Below are 20429 nucleotides of genomic sequence, written 5' to 3' on the forward strand. Positions count from 1 at the left end.
GCAGTGTTGGGGAGAGTTGTGCTGTGTTGGGGAGTGTTGTGCAGTGTTGGGGAGTGTTGTGCAGTGTTGGGGGGTGTTGTGCAGTGTTGGGGGGTGTTGTGCAGTGTTGGAGAGTGTTGGGGGTGTTGGGGAGTGTTGTGCAGTGGCGGGGGTGTTGGGGAGTGTTGGGGGGTGTTGTGCAGTGTTGGGGGGTGTTGTGCAGTGTTGGGGAGTGTTGTGCGATGTTAGGGAGTGTTGGGGAGTGTTGTGCAGTGTTGGGGGGTGTTGTGCTGTGTTGGGGAGTGTTGTGCAGTGTTGGGAGTGTTGGGGAGTGTTGTGCAGTGTTGGGAGTGTTGTGCAGTGTTGGGGGGTGTGGTGCAGTGTTGGGGAGTGTTGGGGGTATTGGGGAGTGTTGTGCAGTGGCGGGGGGTGTTGGGGAGTGTTGGGGGGTGTTGTGCAGTGTTGGGGGGTGTTGTGCAGTGTTGGGGAGTGTTGTGCGGTGTTAGGGAGTGTTGTGCGGTGTTAGGGAGTGTTGTGCAGTGTTGGGGGGTGTTGTGCGGTGTTGGGGAGTGTTGTGCAGTGTTGGGGAGTGTTGTGCAGTGTTGGGGAGTGTTGTGCAGTGGCGGGGGATGTTGGGGAGTGTTGGGGGTGTTGTGCAGTGTTGTGCAGTGTTGGGGGGTGTTGGGGAGTGTTGTGCAGTGTTGGGGAGTGTTGTGCAGTCTTGGGGGGTGTTGTGCAGTGTTGGGGAGTGTTGGGGGTGTTGGGGAGTGTTGTGCAGTGGCGGAGGATGTTGGGGAGTGTTGGGGGTGTTGTGCAGTGTTGTGCAGTGTTGGGGGGTGTTGTGCAGTGTTGGGGGGTGTTGTGCAGTGTTGGGGGTGTTGTGCAGTGTTGGGGAGTATTGTGCGGTGTTGGGGAGTGTTGGGAGTGTTGTGCAGTGTTGGGGGGTGTTGTGCAGTGTTGGGGAGTGTTGTGCGGTGTTGGGGAGTGTTGTGCGGTGTTGGGGAGTGTTGTGCGGTGTTAGGGAGTGTTGTGCGGTGTTAGGGAGTGTTGGGGAGTGTTGTGCAGTGTTGGGGGGGTGTTGTGTGGTGTTGGGGAGTGTTGTGCAGTGTTGGGGAGTGTTGTGCAGTGGCGGGGGATGTTGGGGAGTGTTGGGGGTGTTGTGCAGTGTTGGGGGGGTGTTGGGGAGTGTTGTGCAGTGTTGGGGAGTGTTGTGCAGTCTTGGGGGGTGTTGTGCAGTGTTGGGGAGTGTTGGGGGTGTTGGGGAGTGTTGTGCAGTGGCGGAGGATGTTGGGGAGTGTTGGGGGTGTTGTGCAGTGTTGTGCAGTGTTGGGGGGGTGTTGTGCAGTGTTGTGCGGTGTTAGGGAGTGTTGGGGAGTGTTGTGCAGTGTTGGGGGGTGTTGTGCGGTGTTGGGGGTGTTGGGCAGTGTTGTGCAGTGTTGGGGGGTGTTGTGCAGTGTTGTGCAGTGTTGGGGGGTGTTGTGCAGTGTTGGGGGGTGTTGTGCAGTGTTGGGGGTGTTGTGCAGTGTTGGGGAGTATTGTGCGGTGTTGGGGAGTGTTGGGAGTGTTGTGCAGTGTTGGGGGGTGTTGTGCAGTGTTGGGGAGTGTTGTGCGGTGTTGGGGAGTGGTGTGCAGTGTTGGGGGGGTGTTGTGCAGTGTTGGGGAGTGTTGTGCGGTGTTGGGGAGTGTTGTGCAGTGTTGGGGAGTGTTGTGCAGTGTTGGGGAGTGTTGTGCAGTGTTGGGAGTGTTGTGCAGTGTTGGGGGGTGTTGTGCAGTGTTGGGGAGTGTTGTGCGGTGTTGGGGAGTGTTGTGCGGTGTTGGGAGTGTTGGGGAGTGTCGTGCAGTGTTGGGGGGTGTTGTGCAGTATTGGGGAGTGTTGTGCAGTGTTGGGGGGTGTTGTGCAGTGTTGGGGAGTGTTGTGCAGTGGCGGGGGGTATTGGGGGTGTTGTGCAGTGTTGGGGGGTGTTGTGCAGTGTTGGGGGGTGTTGGGGAGTGCTGGGGGGTGTTGGGGAGTGTTGTGCAATGTTGGGGGGTGTTGTGCAGTGTTGGGGAGTGCTGGGGGGTGTTGGGGAGTGTTGGGGGGTGTTCGGGAGTGCTGGGGGGTGTTGGGGAGTGTTGGGGGGTGTTGTGCAGTGTTGAGGAGTGTTGGGGAGTGTTGTGCAGTGTTGGGGAGTGCTGGGGGTGTTGGGGAGTGCTGGGGGGTGTTGGGGAGTGTTGGGGGGTGTTCGGGAGTGCTGGGGGGTGTTGGGGAGTGTTGGGGGGTGTTGTGCAGTGTTGAGGAGTGTTGGGGAGTGTTGTGCAGTGTTGGGGAGTGCTGGGGGTGTTGGGGAGTGCTGGGGGGTGTTGGGGAGTGTTGGGGGGTGTTGAGCAGTGTTGTGCAGAGTTGGGGGGTGTTGTGCAGTGTTGGGGGTGTTGGGGAGTGCTGGGGGGTGTTAGGGAGTGTTAGGGAGTGTTGGGGAGTGTTGAGGGGTGTTGGGGAGTGTTGTGCAGTGTTGGGGGGTGTTGGGGAGTGTTGAGGGGTGTTGGGGAGTGTTGGGGGGTGTTGTGCAGTGTTGGGGAGTGTTGTGCAGTGTTGGGGAGTGTTGTGCAGTGTTGGGGGGTGTTGGGGAGTGTTGGGGGGTGTTGAGCAGTGTTGTGCAGTGTTGGGGGGTGTTGGGGAGTGTTGGGGAGTGCTGGGAGTGTTGGGGAGTGCTGGGGGGTGTTGGGGAGTGTTGGGGGTGCTGGGGAGTGTTGGGGGTGTTGGGGAGTGTTGGGGGTGTTGGGGAGTGTTGGGGGGTGTTGGGGAGTGCTGGGGGGTGTTGGGGAGTGCTGGGGGGTGTTGGGGAGTGTTGGGGAGTGCTGGGGAGTGCTGGGGGGTGTTGGGGAGCCGGCCCTGTGGTTCTGGGAGCTCAGCAGCTGTGGGGAGGAGGCTGTTCAGCTTCCCACTAAATCTTGGGTCCGTTGGCCTGTTCGGGTCCAGCTGGCGTCCCGAGGGACATGGCTCACGCTTTCCCAGAGAGTCCCTGGCCCACCCGGCCGGCCAGCCGCTGAAGCCTACGACATTCCCAGCAGAGCCGGGGCTCTGTCGGCCGACCAGGTCACCAGGAGCGATGACGATGATGTCTGTGCTGATCGCCTCATTGAATTGGACCAGGTTGACCTGGATGTTTTGATGGGGTTTTTGTCCCCAAACTACTTGGCATGAAAAGCGAATGATTTGCTGGGCTTTGTTCATGATTGAGAGGTTCTCATCGTAGATAGAGGTGTCTGGCTCTGGAAAAGGCTGTTGAGTGTTTGCATTTATGGACTTACATTTCTGAGTGCTACATGCCAAAACCTGTCCACTCCTTACATTGCCTTATAGTCACCTATAATGGGAAGGTCTAGATCAGGCGTACTCAACTAAATTTGTCCGCGGTCCAATTTTGGCAGATACCTGTGACCTGAGGTCCGGATGGGGGGGGGGGGGGGGGGGGGGGGGGGGGGGGGGGGGGGGGGGGGGGGGGGGGGGGGGGGTTGTGGTGTTTTGTCCGAAACGATATGTGGTAGAAACACCCCTCAAAACAGGGGAATGAACATTTACCTGACCAATTTTAATGTTGCTATGTGTTTCAGGTTTGAAAAGTGCTGGAATTTAGGTTAAAGTACTTTAAAATGCTTGAAATTGTAACTACTTGGTTTCACAACAAATATCTGTCTGACTGAATAGTTCTCTTGTATTACGTTAACAAATACGAGCCTCTTGTAATTCCAGGACGAAACATGAGAACGTGAAGACGTGAAGATTGGGCGTTTTTAAAATAAACAACCATTAAATAATGTGATAAAAAGCGAATTATTTCGAGTATATGTATAAATATTTAACTTAACATGCTGGGAAATATTATATGTATAAATATAAATATATGTATAAATATTTAATGTTTAACATGCTGGGAAATATTGAAATGGACCTTGAAAGTGACGTACAAGTGCTTGAATTCCACCTTATAAAGGTGTATGAACCCTGAAAACGTGACTTTGTTCATTGCGCTGAAGCGCGGCGCGCGCGAAGTTACAAAATTCGAGAGGTGCACAACCTCGCGAACCGACAGCGCGCGTTATTTTCGCCGCGCGGACCCTCGCGCCGCTCGCGAAGCGTCAACCAGGCTTGTAGCCCGGGGGGTGGCGAACGTAAGTTGTTGAGCGGGGGGTGGCAAACGTAACACTCGTGACGGAGTGTTTTTTCAATAGCCCTGAAATAAATGTTACGGTTTTGTTTTGGTCCGTATCCAGTTAATCAGGAATGAGATTGGGTCCGGACAGGACTGCGTTCGGGTCCGGATCCGGACCGCGGTCCGCCAGTTGAGTACCCCTGGTCTAGATGTAGGTTATAGTACATCAATGATGTATGTCTAGATGTAGGTTATAGTACATCAGTGATGTATGTCTAGATGTAGGTTATAGTACATCTATGATGTAGGTCTAGATGTAGGTTATAGTACATCTATGATGTAGGTCTAGATGTAGGTTATAGTACTAGATCAGGTATCACCAAATGGCGGATCGCGGTCCGGATCCGGACCCGAATGCCGTCCTGTCCGGACCCAATCACATTCCTGATTAACTGGATACGGACCCAAATGCCAAAAAAATTTTAACGGGAGACTATATTTTAAACCTGAGAATTTATTTTCAGACGAGTGTTACGTTCACCACCCATTTGAGTGTTACGTTCGCCACCCCCCCCCCGCTCAACAACTTTCGTTCGCCACCGCGGACCCGGACCTAAGGTCTGAGCTATCTGCCAAAAATGGACCGCGGAAAGATTTAATTGATTACCCCTGGTCTAGATGAAGGTTATAGTACCTCTATGATGTAGGTCTAGATGTAGGTTATAGTGGTGTAGTCCACAGACGTCAGGGTTTGGAGTACAGTTTGGAGTAGTGGAGGGAGTGGTAGATGCTGCTTTGATTACGGCTGCATCTTATTTTGACCCTTTTTTTCCAAGTTGGCCCAATAACCGTTCTGGGACAATGAATTTGGGAAAGGGAGTTTGTAGTGGGGGCAAGGGGGCATCAGAATGGCAATTGTTACGTCCCACTGTGGGCACTGTGGGCTCAGGGCTACAGCTGCACTGTGGGCTCAGGGCTACAGCTGCACTGTGGGCTCAGGGCTACAGCTGCACTGTGGGCTCAGGGCTACAGCTGCACTGTGGGCTCAGGGCTACAGCTGCACTGTGGGCTCAGGGCTACAGCTGCACTGTGGGCTCAGGGCTACAGCTGCACTGTGGGCTCAGGGCTACAGCTGCACTGTGGGCTCAGGGCTACAGCTGCACTGTGGGCTCAGGGCTACACTGTGTTCTGGTCCTTCTCGTTTGTCTGTGTGTGTTTGGCAGGTTCTCTTTCTGTACGTGATGACATTGTTGGACCCCGAGACAGATCCATGTCACGTGCTCCTGACATTTGGGCTCGTTTTGGAAGACACTGCTCTCACTCATCTCCCTCTCCCTCCCTCTGTCTGCTCATGCCTCCGTTCCTCAGGTGCGTCTGAACCCAGCGGAGGCGTCGGACGTGCTGAAACGCTGGGCTGAGCACCTCTGCTCTCCTCAGATCAACCAGAAGTCCAAAGCCATTTTGGTGTTGCTGTCGCTGGGCTGTTTCCATAAAGTGGGCGAGATGCTTCACAGGTCTGTGTTTCTCCATTTCCTCCCTCCCCTCTATCTCCCCCATCCTCCCATCCTTAAATTGCCCTTGATAAAGCTACTTCTGCCCTAGAGTAAGGTCCCTTTATCCTATTGGAATCCTCTTGCCCTCTAGAGGAAGGTCTTTATACCCTAGAGGCCTTTATGCCCTAGATGAAGGTCTTTATACCCTAGAGGCCTTTATGCCCTAGATGAAGGTCTTTATACCCTAGAGGCCTTTATGCCCTATATGAAAGTCTTTATACCCTAGAGGTCTTTATGCCCTAGAGGAAGGTCTTTATACCCTAGAGGCCTTTATGCCCTAGCGGAAGGTCTTTATACCCTAGATGCCTTTATGCCCTAGATGAAGGTCTTTATACCCTAGAGGCCTTTATGCCCTAGATGAAGTTCTTTATACCCTAGAGGCCTTTATGCCTTAGAGGAAGGTCTTTATGCCCTAGAGGTCTTTATGCCCTAGATGAAGGTCTTTATGCCCTAGAGGCCTTTATGCCCTAGATGAAGGTCTTTATACCCTAGAGGCCTTTATGCCCTAGAGGAATGTCTTTATACCCTAGAGGCCTTTATGCCCTAGAGGAAGGTCTTTATGCCCTAGATGAAGGTCTTTATGCCCTAGATGAAGGTCTTTATACCCTAGAGGCCTTTATGCCCTAGAGGAAGGTCTTTATACCCTAGAGGCCTTTATGCCCTAGAGGAAGGTCTTTATGCCCTAGAGGTCTTTATGCCCTAGATGAAGGTCTTTATGCCCTAGAGGTCTTTTATTATTTATTATTATTATTATTATTCTTTTTTTTCGACAGGATAATCTATTGAGGCTTACAGACTCATTTACAAGAGAGACCTGTTTAAAAAAAAAAAAAAAAAAAACCAGCAATATAAAAAGTTATACAAAATACATATACATACAAATCATTACAATTTAGGTCTTTATGCCCTAGGTCGGGGGTTGGCAACCCGCGGCTCTTTGGCGCTGCCCTAGCGGCTCCCTGGATCAAAAATGTTTGAAAAATGTTTGAAAATGTAAAAAGATGGGGAGAGAAATATATTTTTTGTTTTAATATAGTTTTTGTAGGAGACAAACATGACACCAACATTCTTAACGTTTTCCAATGCTGTAAGAATGTGTAGAATAAATTAAATTAAATTTCAACATTTATGTCAATGAAGATTTGCGTCATAGCCTGCGACACACGTTTCTATTAGCAGGGCGAGATGAGGCACGTGGCTGTTGTAAACAAACCGGCGCGTAACTTTGCACGAGCCGCGCTTCAGCACAACGAACAAAGTCATGTTTGCAGGGTTCATACACTTGTACGTCACTTTCAAGGTCCATTTCAATATTTCCCAGCACGTTAAACTTAATTAAGTTAAATATTTATACATATACTCATAATGATTCGAAATAATGTGCTTTTTGTCACATGATTTAATGGTTGTTTATTTTCAAAACACCCAATCTTAACATCTTTACGTTCTCTCATGTTTCGTCCTGGAATTACAAGAGGCTTGTACTTGTTAACGTAATACAAGAGAACTGTTCAGTCAGACAGCTATTTGTTGTGAAACTAAGTAGTTACAGTTTCAAGCATTTCCAAGTACTTTAGCCTAAATTCCAGCACTTTTCCAGCCTGAAACACAAAGCAACATCAGGTAAATGTTCCTTCCCCTGTTTTTGAGGGGTGTTTCTTTATACTACCACATATCGTTTCGGACAACACTGCAAAGAATGTGACGCGGAAAGTATAAACGCCTCCACCGTTTGCGGAGGTTTGACTAATCTAAAACTGGCATAGGCCTCTCTGCTGTAAATCGAGAATCGAATCGAATCGTGACCCTAAAATCGGAAATACAATCGAATCGAGAATTTAGAGAATCGTGACACCCCTACTATAGAATACACTGCAGGGAGAATAAACATTTAATCATGAATGCTCATTATGTATTTGTAGCTAACTTAGTAATTTTGATAGTAGGCTAATAGTAGGCTTATATAAGGCTTTTAATTTTTTGCAGCTCCAGACGTATTTGTTTTTTGTTTTTTTTGGTCTAATATGGCTCTTTCAACATTTTGGGTTGCCGACCCCTGCCCTAGAGGAAGGTCTTACACTAGAGGGCTTGGTGCTGTAGAGTAATGATCTTGTACTCACAGGTCAGTCAATGCTACATTATTCTACCTGCACTTGCTACGTTTGTAAATGAGAACAGGCTGTAAATGCACTTCATGGAAAACAATAAATACCCCTTCCATTGATCTGGAAAAGCTCTGGAATTACATTCCAGACTGCGAGCCTATCTTTTTAACAAAGACGAATGTATCAGTGCGTGCTCTGTGCATTATCGAACAACTTTTTTTAGTAAAGTGAAAAAAAAAATGATGAATGTTCTCTCTCTTACAAAAGTGTTATTAATTCTGGATCTTTTTCTTTCTCTTGACCCTCGTTGCTCTTCTTTCTCCTCTTCCTTTGAGTTAGCTCAGAATTTCCCTCTAGACTTGTATTAAGATGAAGTGGTGTGTATCCCACATTGCACTTCCAGTCACAGATTATTGATCCTTTCGTGCATGCGTGCGTTTGTATAACTGAACTCATTCTGAGAGAACTACTGTGGCATATTAATGCCCCAGTTTACTGCAGCCACAAAGATGTTTTGAAGTGTATACAAAAAAGTGAAGCTGTTAGGATGTCTTTGAAAAGCCCTGAGGAGTTAAACGGACATGTCCCTCTGACAGCGTGAGGTACTTTGACCGGGCAGCACTCTTCATTGAAGCCTGTCTGAAGTTTGGTGTGATGGAAGCCAATGACACCACTAATATCCTTTTAACGGTGCCTTCTGTCCTGCTTTCTGCTCTGTACAAGGGTAACATTTCACACTGTAGAACAATATACCCACAAGCCCTATGTGAATTAACTACAAAGGATGCCCAAACATGGCTTAAGACCATTTTAGAAATATGTTTTTTTTTTCAACCAACAGCTGTGGGCTGATTGTCCACCAGATAGGGCTGTAGATCGGGTAAAGTCATATTGCACAGCGCTTTTCAGGGGACCTCTCATCTCTGTAGAGCTTTTTTCTCTCCTGTCAGTCAGACACTCATCAGCGCAGCCTGAACTCCTGCCGTTGTGTTGAGAACAGTACCGGGTCTTGTCACACCCACCACAATTTCTCCTTAACCCTCCGCCCCTCACATAAGCTAATCGGGGCAGCGTTTGCCGACTTCGCCCGCCTACTCCGCTCCATGGGCCTGCGTGAGGGAGCAGCGCTGTGGGCGTCCCGGGCCGGAGGAGCAGGAGAGGAGATCCTGGAGGAGCTCTTCCAAGAGGAGGGATCAGGGCTGGACACCACCCCCGGAGAGGAGGAGGCGCTCGGCAGCCCGGGGGCTGAGGTGTGAGGCCCGTCCTCAGCGGGGCAGCGATGGGGGAGACGTAGAACTGTAGGTGTGGGCTGGGGGACGAGCGTAGAGCTTCACCACGGCTGGAGGATCAGAACAAGAGTGTGGACGGCACCAGGCCATCATTCACTAAATGTCCAGATATAGTCTCTTCTCCTACACTTCATCTGAAGGTGAAAAGTGTTAGATAACAAAGCATGGGGAAGGTGTGGTGGAATGTGTGATGTAGTGCACGAATATATTGTATATGGCTTCGGGATTCAAACGATACATCAGTCCACCATATGCACTTCCTGTAAAAGAAAGCACTCTGTCACACGTGTACGTACACGTCTGATCTGTTTCTGTACTCTGCATGGTAGCTTTTCTGATCTTCTCATCCTCATGTTGGCCCTTGAAGGACAGGTTCTTCAACATTCCTACACCAATTATTTGGTTTGCACTCTTGAGTTTGACCCATTCTCTTTGGACTACAGGATAATGATGGAACACGTTTGCTGATTCATCTGTTAGTGTAAATAATGTTTCCTGTTCCAAACAACATAGACAAGTGGGTGAATGTCTGCTTTGAAAAATATATGCAACCATAATTATTCTGTGGTGCACAGACATTTGTGTGAATAATTAGCAAAATTTTATGAATTTTCCTCAAGAAATTGAATCACCTGAGACTCAATGAGCTCAGAAGGTTTTCCTCCAACATCAGAAGGTTTCGTTCCAACAGCTTTGTCATACCAATCAGATCTAATCAAGTAAAACTTGTGAGGCTGAGTCTCACTTCACTCACGAGAAATATCACAGCCCCAGTTTCCTTCTACCCAGCAGGACTGTTGTTTTAAGATGTGTATTCTCATCATCACTGCCCTGTTGGGCAGACGTTAATGCTGTGGTTTCTCCCGTGTGTGTACAGTGGTGCACCAGTTTCCTGCGTTGAGACTGTGGGTCTTCAGCCTCCTCCCTGTGTGAAACCCCTTCACACTGTTTGCCCAGTTGCTCTCGCAGATTACTTGCAGTGTCTCTATGGCAACTCTCGGTTGTTTTGACAGCCATGGGTTGTTTGCGTGGTCTACAGTGGAGTTGGGTGGAAGTGTGTGTTTCAGTGTTGTTCTGTAACTCATGACGTTGTTGGTGTTACTCCTGTGGGTCTGAACACCCTTTCTGGTCCAGGAAAATGGCTGTTTCAGTTTTTATGGTGTCTGAAGGTTCTACTTTCTTTCTTCGTCATGCTTTTCTTAGCAGTTACCTTGAATGTTGGATTAATTTGCCTTTCATGTTATTGTAATATCGAATAATGCACAAATCATCTTTATGAAATTACTCCTAAATGTTTAGAATAAAAAACTACAGGGTGTTGCTTTGTGCTCATCAGTTGAATATATGTATATAGAGAAAGCAATAAATGTGTCCAATCAATGTGTTTCTTTTACTGTGTTCACATTAGTTCCTTTGCCAACTGCAATTCTACCAGATAATGTGTATGTTGTGCTCATGTAAGCATGTAATAGTTCCATATTTATTTTCAAAAGCTTTTGCTGTGTATTTCAAACATTATCTTGCCATACAAACTCCCTCTCACCCTCAAGGTCAGTGGTTCCCAGTGGAAGTCCACTGATGTTCTGAACAGAGAAGCATCTCTCTAATGTGAAGATACAGCTCTTTGAAATCTCATGTATGCTGTTTATTAAACAAGACTATCAGTTATTAAAAGTTGCCCATTCCTGGAGACATCCACATTACTAACAGAAGGTTCAGGGAAAACCCACGGAGTCTGGCAGTAGACCCCGGGGCATGGTTACTCTCCTGGATCTAAATTACTGTATCACAGCTTTTCAGACCAAACAAGGTCAATTCAGGCCTGTGTGATAGGTTCTTTATAAAAGGGGGGGAATGTATGTACATGGCAACAATGAAGAGACAAAATAGTCTCTTGGTCTACAAAAGATCCAGTTAGACTACCAGAATGCTCTAAACGATTAAATGATTAAATTAGCATGTACTGAGTCTGCTGGACTGTGGTCATCCTCTCCTGCTCTATTACTGCCACTGATGCTCCTGCTTAAATGGAATATCTTGAATTAAAGCCTAATACAATATTTACAATCAATCTGGAAATGCCACAGTGCAAAAAAAAAAAAGGTTTTTTTTTTTTTTATGTTTTGCAAGAATGCAGTTACCGTCTCCCAAGTCAAGAAATTTGCTCTGACCACAAGAGGGCAGTGTTGGCCAAAAAAGTCAGCAAGGAATCGCTTCCTTTAAATTTCACACACATCCGTTTCATTGGGGTTTAGTAAATATCGCCGCTCCATGACATGTCTGAGTTATACTTGCACAAGCGGTTGAATTTCAAGTGCAGCAGATGACCACTGACCTGTGCAGGTCTGGAACCTCTCAGTGCCTCAGAGTTTCTGTATGGCCACATTAGGAGTGTGGACACCACTCTCACACCACACACTCCCCATACATGGAGGAACAAGAGCTCCATCCACTTCACTTTCTGATTTCTAGGCCCGCTCCCCAAGAGCCTTTGATGCCTTCCTTCAGCATTCCCCCGTCATCCATGCTGCTATAAAACCAGTGAAACAGCCATTCCCAGTGGAGTATTTGACACCCTGCAGCCCACCTCCTCCGATGTGACACATTACCTTTCCCCCATTTCTTCCTTTTGGAATATAATTTCTTCAGTGGTTTTTTTTGCCCTTATCGTACCTTAGGAACGTTTGATTTGAATGTGGCCTGTCCTCTCAGACTTTGCTGTGATGCTCATATGACAACGTGTTTTATTCTCCCAACTGTCTATAAGATTTTATATAGAGAAGGACTCTGTCAATTATGGAGGAAACAAATATTGTCTCTAGCAAGCATGCTCAAATGTGTGGCTGCTATCGGATAGCACATTACATGAAAATGACAATACTCGGAATAATAAAATACAATATCGATTTTTGAAAAAACACTGCTGCCCTCTGTTGGTCTCTCCCCATATTCACTTACATTGGTTTTATTTTGGACCAGTGGTTGCAAGTATCTCCCTACATGTGTGGGAGCAGCACATGGCTTTACATGCGTCTTTAGCCCTTAGTTACCCTTAGTGGATGTCTCCTCTGGCCATCTTACCCATATCTTTTATAAGACCACAACTCAATAAAAAGCAATGCACAGGTTTTAACACCTACAACCAAAGGTTTCCCCTATACAGGAACTTTCCCATTTCCAAGTTAGGGAATGATGTTATCACATGCAACTTCCCTAGAAAATAGGAGCTAGGGAGCCTTGGTAGGTAACAAAGGAGCAACAGGACATCTGGAAGGCGACCTTACTGCACTGTGTTGCTGTTGATGACTCAAAGATAAGCAGCCGGTTTCTCTTCCACACCCTCATCCAGAGAACCGCTGTTTACAAAGGCCCACCATACCCTGCTATATGAGGACGTTGCATTTAATAGGAACTTTATAAATGTTTGTGGTCATGTGTAATGACCATATCATAACAGCCTTTAAACAGCTGGAGTCAGTGGGGCATTTTAGCCACATAAAAGTCCTTCTTTTACATTTGCATGGAGTTCAGATTTAAATGGCTGAAAGACGAAAGACATGATGTACTTTATGTTTTTGACAAAGGGTCTTTAGAATTCACAGTATGTTCGGTTAGTAAAGTTAGTCAAGCTCACTTCCATGGCTTTGAGTCATTAAGCCCATACCCTAGTGGACTATCTGTTGTGACACTGAACTTGGACTTCATGGATGAAAGAAGACAAATTTGGGTCTACCAACAAGTTTGTGTGTGTGTGTGTGTGTGTGTGTGTGTGTGTGTGTGTGTGTGTGTGTGTGTGTGTGTGTGTGTGTGTGTGTGTGTGTGTGTGTGTGTGTGTGAGTGAGTGAGTGAGTGAGTGAGTGAGTGAGTGAGTGAGTGAGTGAGTGAGTGAGTGAGTGAGTGAGTGAGTGAGTGAAGGAAGGAAGGAAGGAAGGAAGGAAGGAAGGAAAGAATACAGGCAAACAGATTAAACATAGTGACAAGTTTTTCAAGCCTAAAGTGGATCACAAATGGACCAGAGCAAACAAACTGATATAAAGTTTTTTAAAAAAGGTGTATGTTTGACCACAGACTAGACAGAAAAAGTACAGACCTAAAAAGAAAGAAAACAATGAGTGGAGAATGTGGCAACAGCTTTCCCATGATAGATAGCTCGTGGAGATGTTCTGTGATGGCTTCTGTGGCACGTCTGAGCTTGATCCTCACGCCCCTGGGGGCCATTAGCAAATGATGAGGGAGGAACACAAACCTAACATCACATTTTTGATTGTGAGGATCCACACATCCCTTCTAGAGTTTGAGAGAGTGGCCTGCATAGTGGGGAGTAATCAGACCCCTGCTGTAGTCAGACCCCTGCTGTAGTCAGACCCTACATCCTTCACCAGGTCCAGGGGTCCACAGACACTCTGAGCTAGGGCAGCTGCTGGTTCACATGCCTATAAAGTTAATCAACAACAGTAAAAAGTTCATGTTGTGTAAAAAAAGGATCTTATTACAATTCACAATTCAAAAAAGGTTTTGTATAGCTAATGTGTATGCAGGTCTAAACCTTCATTAAAGCACCTTATACTGTACTGATCACTTCAGAACATGCATGCTCTTAAACCAGATGAATATTCTGTGATTTGAGTTGTGTTCTTTTTTTCCCTCATCATATTTCAGGTTTTTATGTAAGCTGATGGTGTTGATAGAGCTTTATAGATCATTATTTTATATTGAATGGTCCGCCAAAACAAATGGGTTTCTTTTAAATAGTTTAAATGCTGGAATAGAAGAGGCTACTTTAAAGAAGAAGTCACTGAGTGAGCAGTAAGTAACGTGCATATACACAAATGTCACTGTATGATCAAAACCAACCAGGTCAAAGAATGCTTAAAAGAGTTTATTTGCTTGTTCATTCATTTGTTTGCAAGTTAACAACACAATTTCTATTGCTAGATCCAAACACTGTTGTTTGTCTGACAGATTATCAGTGACACATTTTGCAGATTGTCAGGAAATTTTTTAAGCATGTCTTTCACGGCATTCTCTGCTTCCTTAAGCATCTTTTTCATTTTCCTTTCCTTATTCTTGATCTGTACAACTCTCTTCTCTGCTTCTACATCCACATACGCCCTGCTTGTTATCATCTCAGTGGCGTTACCCTGCACATATTTAAGCTGGTCAATCGTTTTATTTATGTTTTCATGTACCTTATTTTGGCACACTAAACCAACATACTCTACACTTGCATCAGTGAGATCTTTGCACTTGCTCCCAAAGATCTTCGAATTTTGATTATCAGTTCTCACTGGCTGGTCATCAACCAGGTTATACATGATGTTGTTCTTGATCTTTTCATTCTCTATGGATGATTTCATAAGTTTGGTCACAAAGGGATCCTCTGGGTTCTTCAGGTTGTACTTCTTTATGGAGTTCTTGATTATTTTGTAGTAGATCTTAATAAGTCCAGTGTTTATCACATGGTTGTTGCCCTTGGAATGCTGAACAAGGTTCCACTCATCAGACTCCAGGTGCTGCTTTGAGCCTTACGTGTGAGACAGTAATGACAGATTAACTTTCATTTTGATAATCACGACTTTAACTGTAGAGTTGACTTGTGATGTTGCTTATGTATCTCACCTGTACGTAACTGTTGCTGGTTGCTACTTTTTTCAGGAATCACTACACCACTCAGGAGAATAATCTGTAGATAAACATAGGCAAAATTAATGCACGTATGTAAATGTAAACACATATTTATTTTAAAAGCATGTAATTACACATTTTATATAAGATTGGGTAGACAAGTAGAATTAACATGAACTATTAACTACTTAAGTACTTTATAGTTTTCATTATAATCAAGACTGAAGTGTGCTTACCAAAATGAGTAACTTGAGATAAGGCATATTTCAGTTCCAGAATGTACTGATCGCTGTATTCTAATGAAACAAAATAAAATGTTTTACAAAATATTTGACTTTTGTGCACACATTATTATTTACATTGTATAGATTGTGCATATTCAATGGCATTCATCTTTCAAGTAGATGTATAACTACAGTTATATAATGTCTCATAAGTATGACATTAAGAACCATTGTTTTTGACTAAGTATCTTTTTTCTAATATTGTTCTGTTCTCAAGCTGCTAGTATCAATAGGATATTACCTGAACCTGAAGCAGTCCTGCTTAGTTGAAATGTCTCGAGTTTATCTTTATATGTGTCTGTATTCACACACTCCCCTTGTTAGTTTCATAATGACCGGTCATGTTCATCCAGTCACTGCAAATGACAATCATCACTACCTAATATGGAATACACAGGGGTCTTAAAGCTACAGTCTCATCATCACTTGGGTCTTGTTTAGTTTACCTAAATAATGTGCGTTTACACAGTGTCCCATGGGCTCGTCTTTGTTTGACTCTGCACATCTACGTATTCCATGAATACTCGTCTCTGCACACTGCCTTCCTCACACGTTACAATCTAATCTACAAAAATTAGATAAAACTCAACTTTGTCATTGTACGCTGAAAATATTAACTTTGAGTAAAATCTATTAAATTAACGTAATCATAATTTCTACATTGTAATATTAAGATTCAGTGAGAACTAGAATTTCTAAATAAAAATATATATAAATATACACAATAATGTAATAAATGAACTGTGTGGCAAGAGTAGGTTTTATTATAGATTTACTCATACTACTTAAAATGGTTCATTGTCACTGCACATAAACCTAAAAAAAACTACGTAATTTTTAATCTTATGGTATTGCGTTTGAATTTCTTGAGTGTGAATGAAGTTTTCGCTGAATCGGTGCATGTCATGTACATAAAATGCAAATTTCAGGACGCATGGCATGAAATATGGCATTCAGTGTTTTTAATTTGCATTGTATTAATTAATCGTTTTTTGATAACATTCAGGGGTAGCAGTAGTTAAATACTGCCAGGTGCAGTCCTTGAATTTGAGGAAGTTTGACCTGGAAAGTCATTTACAGGTCCTTGAATTTGATGTTAACCAAGGTGTGGGAACCCTCCTTACAGCACAACACAGGTTGGCCTCCTTCTCATACTGCATCCTGGTGCCATCTCTGCTCATGCACCCTGACATCTACATGATGTAAAAGAACACCTGATTCCTCAAAGCAGGCCACCTCCTTCCAGTATGGGCACTCTCACTGGTCTGTGGCTACCAGCTCCATCCATGACAAGCTGTGTGATGTACACCTGACATCTTTCTATCATAGCCAACGTTAACTGTTTCAGCAACAGTAGTTCTTCTGTGGGGAAACAGACCAGGGATGGGTTTCCCGAAACGTTCTTAGCGCTAGGTACTTCTTGAACCTTGTACGTTAGAACGAGGTTACAAAGTACTTAGCGCTAAGAAAGTTTCGGGAAACCCACCCCTGATGGGCTAGCCATCAGTCAGCATCAGGTGCTTGTGATGCTGTTGTTGGTTCTTCGGTTGTTTGTCCTTCCTTGGACCATCAGTGTTCGGTTTTAACCAGAGCTACCAGGACTTTAAGTGAATGACACCGACTACTTCAATACAATGTTTGGATGACTAGATCAGGGAATCTCCAAAATGGGAGAACTTAGTGGGTGTTCCTGCAAACAGCTTCCCCTTCACAAGACAACACCTACAGACACACAACACCTGCAGACACACAACACCTATAGACACACAGCACGTCCTTCTATAACCACATTGTCAGTTACAAAGTTGCTCCAAGTAAACAGATATATATATATATATATATATATATATATATATATATATATATATATATATATGTGTGTGTGTGTGTGTGTGTGTGTGTGTGTGTGTGTGTGTGTATATATATATATATACTCTTGCCAACCACTCGCATGCCCTAGCACTCATTTATGTCTTGATGTTATAGTTCTAATACACTAGCTGTTATTATTATCCTTTCTTATTATGGAATGTGTTTAGCAGCCAAGAAAGCTATAGGTTTAAACTCTATGTAAATTCTTAAATATTTCCAGACAAAGAAATAATCTGATGTATTTGAGTATTAAATTAAATGTTTATTCTTTTTTGTTTGTGTTCAAGTTGCAATGACTGGTTTTGTGGTTGTCAGATCACACCTGTGGTTGGGGTGCTGGTGCTGTCATCCTGTCACTGCATAAATACATAGATGACACTACTAGGATAGCTTTGCTACATCTCCGCAACATTGCCAAGTTAAGAAATGCATTATCACAGCATGGTGCAGAAAAATTGGTACACACCTTTGTTAGCTCCAGATTAGACTACTGTAACTCACTACTGTCAGGATGTTCAAATAGGAATCTAAATAAACTTCAAATAGTTCAAAGTGCCGCAGCCAGAATTCTTACTAGAACTAGAAAATTTCATCATATCAGACCAGTCCTATCAGTCCTGCATTGGCTCCCAGTTATTGATTTTAAAATTCTTTTATTGACTTATAAAGCACTGCATGGGCTTACTCCTGAATACTTCCTAGAGCTTATCTCCTATTATGAACCCCCACGCCCAATAAGATCACAGAGTGCTGGCCTCTTATTAGTTCCAACAATTAATAAGGTAACAGCAGGGGGAAGAGCTTTTTCTTATAAGGCCCCCCAACTATGGAAAAACCTTCCAAAATGCGTCCGGGACTCTGACACAGTCTCAATCTTTAAGTCTAGGTTGAAAACTTACTTATTTAGTTTAGCGTTTGGTAACTAATATGCCCCCTTAGATAAAGATACAGATCCAGGCGTTCATAGACGAAGGGTTTTATGGTAGACTGGGGTGCTGGTGCTGTCGTCCTGTCACTGCTCGTGGTCACTCAAGTTTGTTGACAGTGCAGTGAACGGATGCCATTGTCTCAGAATGCTCCCAAGCCTATGTTACCTTCTGGTTCTGCCTTTTTTAGCTAGGCTGTAATAGTTTAATTTAATGCCGGAGTTGCTGCCACACTCCAGAAATGTTTATAATCTCATCTGTCCCACATATAATTGTCCCTCTTTTTTTCCCAAATGACTGCCCTCCTACCAAGAAATACTGAGACGAGGAGAGACGAGCCTTTCCTGATATCCACCCTGGGTCTGCCACCTTCTGCCTAACCAGTTATGATGAAAGATCAACCCACTGCCCTGGACTCTCTCACCACCCCAAATTCTCTACATGATGAGAATGAACACCTGATTCCTCAAAGCAGGCCACCTCCTTCCAGTATGGGCACTCTCACTGGTCTGTGGCTACCAGCTCCATCCATGACAAGCTGTGTGATGTACACCTGACATCTTTCTATCATAGCCAACGTTAACTGTTTCAGCAACAGTAGTTCTTCTGTGGGGAAACAGACCAGGGATGGGTTTCCCGAAACGTTCTTAGCGCTAAGTACTTCTTAACCTTGTACATTAGAACGAGGTTACAAAGTACTTAGCGCTAAGAAAGTTTCGGGAAACCCACCCCTGATGGGCTAGCCATCAGTCAGCATCAGGTGCTTGTGATGCTGTTGTTGGTTCTTCGGTTGTTTGTCCTTCCTTGGACCATCAGTGTTCGGTTTTAACCAGAGCTACCAGGACTTTAAGTGAATGACACCGACTACTTCAATACAATGTTTGGATGACTAGATCAGGGAATCTCCAAAATGGGAGAACTTAGTGGGTGTTCCTGCAAACAGCTTCCCCTTCACAAGACAACACCTACAGACACACAACACCTGCAGACACACAACACCTATAGACACACAGCACGTCCTTCTATAACCACATTGTCAGTTACAAAGTTGCTCCAAGTAAACAGATATATATATATATATATGTGTGTGTGTGTGTGTGTGTGTGTGTGTGTGTGTGTGTGTGTGTATATATATATATATACTCTTGCCAACCACTCGCATGCCCTAGCACTCATTTATGTCTTGATGTTATAGTTCTAATACACTAGCTGTTATTATTATCCTTTCTTATTATGGAATGTGTTTAGCAGCCAAGAAAGCTATAGGTTTAAACTCTATGTAAATTCTTAAATATTTCCAGACAAAGAAATAATCTGATGTATTTGAGTATTAAATTAAATGTTTATTCTTTTTTGTTTGTGTTCAAGTTGCAATGACTGGTTTTGTGGTTGTCAGATCACACCTGTGGTTGGGGTGCTGGTGCTGTCATCCTGTCACTGCATAAATACATAGATGACACTACTAGGATAGCTTTGCTACATCTCCGCAACATTGCCAAGTTAAGAAATGCATTATCACAGCATGGTGCAGAAAAATTGGTACACACCTTTGTTAGCTCCAGATTAGACTACTGTAACTCACTACTGTCAGGATGTTCAAATAGGAATCTAAATAAACTTCAAATAGTTCAAAGTGCCGCAGCCAGAATTCTTACTAGAACTAGAAAATTTCATCATATCAGACCAGTCCTATCAGTCCTGCATTGGCTCCCAGTTATTGATTTTAAAATTCTTTTATTGACTTATAAAGCACTGCATGGGCTTACTCCTGAATACTTCCTAGAGCTTATCTCCTATTATGAACCCCCACGCCCAATAAGATCACAGAGTGCTGGCCTCTTATTAGTTCCAACAATTAATAAGGTAACAGCAGGGGGAAGAGCTTTTTCTTATAAGGCCCCCCAACTATGGAAAAACCTTCCAAAATGCGTCCGGGACTCTGACACAGTCTCAATCTTTAAGTCTAGGTTGAAAACTTACTTATTTAGTTTAGCGTTTGGTAACTAATATGCCCCCTTAGATAAAGATACAGATCCAGGCGTTCATAGACGAAGGGTTTTATGGTAGACTGGGGTGCTGGTGCTGTCGTCCTGTCACTGCTCGTGGTCACTCAAGTTTGTTGACAGTGCAGTGAACGGATGCCATTGTCTCAGAATGCTCCCAAGCCTATGTTACCTTCTGGTTCTGCCTTTTTTAGCTAGGCTGTAATAGTTTAATTTAATGCCGGAGTTGCTGCCACACTCCAGAAATGTTTATAATCTCATCTGTCCCACATATAATTGTCCCTCTTTTTTTCCCAAATGACTGCCCTCCTACCAAGAAATACTGAGACGAGGAGAGACGAGCCTTTCCTGATATCCACCCTGGGTCTGCCACCTTCTGCCTAACCAGTTATGATGAAAGATCAACCCACTGCCCTGGACTCTCTCACCACCCCAAATTCTCCCCTGCTATGACTGTATATCCACAGCCCTGGACTACTATTACTGACCATCAAGAAGTCTCTTAAGAATAAGAATTACATAGAGAAGACCTGTATACACACAAAGTTAAGAATTACTTATTATTCCCATCACTTCTTTGTTTATGCATCGAATAATAATAATTCCCACTTATATAGTGCCTTTCAGAATACCCAAGGATGCTTTACAAATAGTTTGTATGAA

The 20429-nt window shown here is 44.6% G+C and overlaps 1 protein-coding gene and 1 long non-coding RNA gene across 2 annotated transcripts in view; one reads left to right on the forward strand and one right to left on the reverse strand.

Annotated features, from left to right (window-relative positions):
- wdr11 (WD repeat domain 11) overlaps positions 1 to 10436 on the forward strand; it is a 74655-nt gene extending 64219 nt beyond the window's left edge. The window contains 3 exon segments of the mRNA XM_076974164.1: positions 5478 to 5623; positions 8364 to 8443; positions 8821 to 10436. Coding sequence (XP_076830279.1) covers positions 5478 to 5623; positions 8364 to 8443; positions 8821 to 9023 — 429 coding nt within the window. The 3' untranslated portion in view covers positions 9024 to 10436.
- A 3486-nt stretch (positions 10437 to 13922) lies between these two features.
- LOC143476536 (uncharacterized) lies at positions 13923 to 15274 on the reverse strand. The gene is made up of 4 exons (XR_013121318.1): positions 15207 to 15274; positions 14918 to 14977; positions 14676 to 14739; positions 13923 to 14580 (listed from the first exon to the last, which is right to left on the reverse strand). It is a non-coding gene; the product is annotated as an uncharacterized LOC143476536 (long non-coding RNA).
- Between the last annotated feature and the right edge of the window lie 5155 nt (positions 15275 to 20429).

Source organism: Brachyhypopomus gauderio, chromosome 15 (assembly GCF_052324685.1).
Source record: "Brachyhypopomus gauderio isolate BG-103 chromosome 15, BGAUD_0.2, whole genome shotgun sequence".
Lineage (NCBI taxonomy): Eukaryota > Metazoa > Chordata > Actinopteri > Gymnotiformes > Hypopomidae > Brachyhypopomus > Brachyhypopomus gauderio.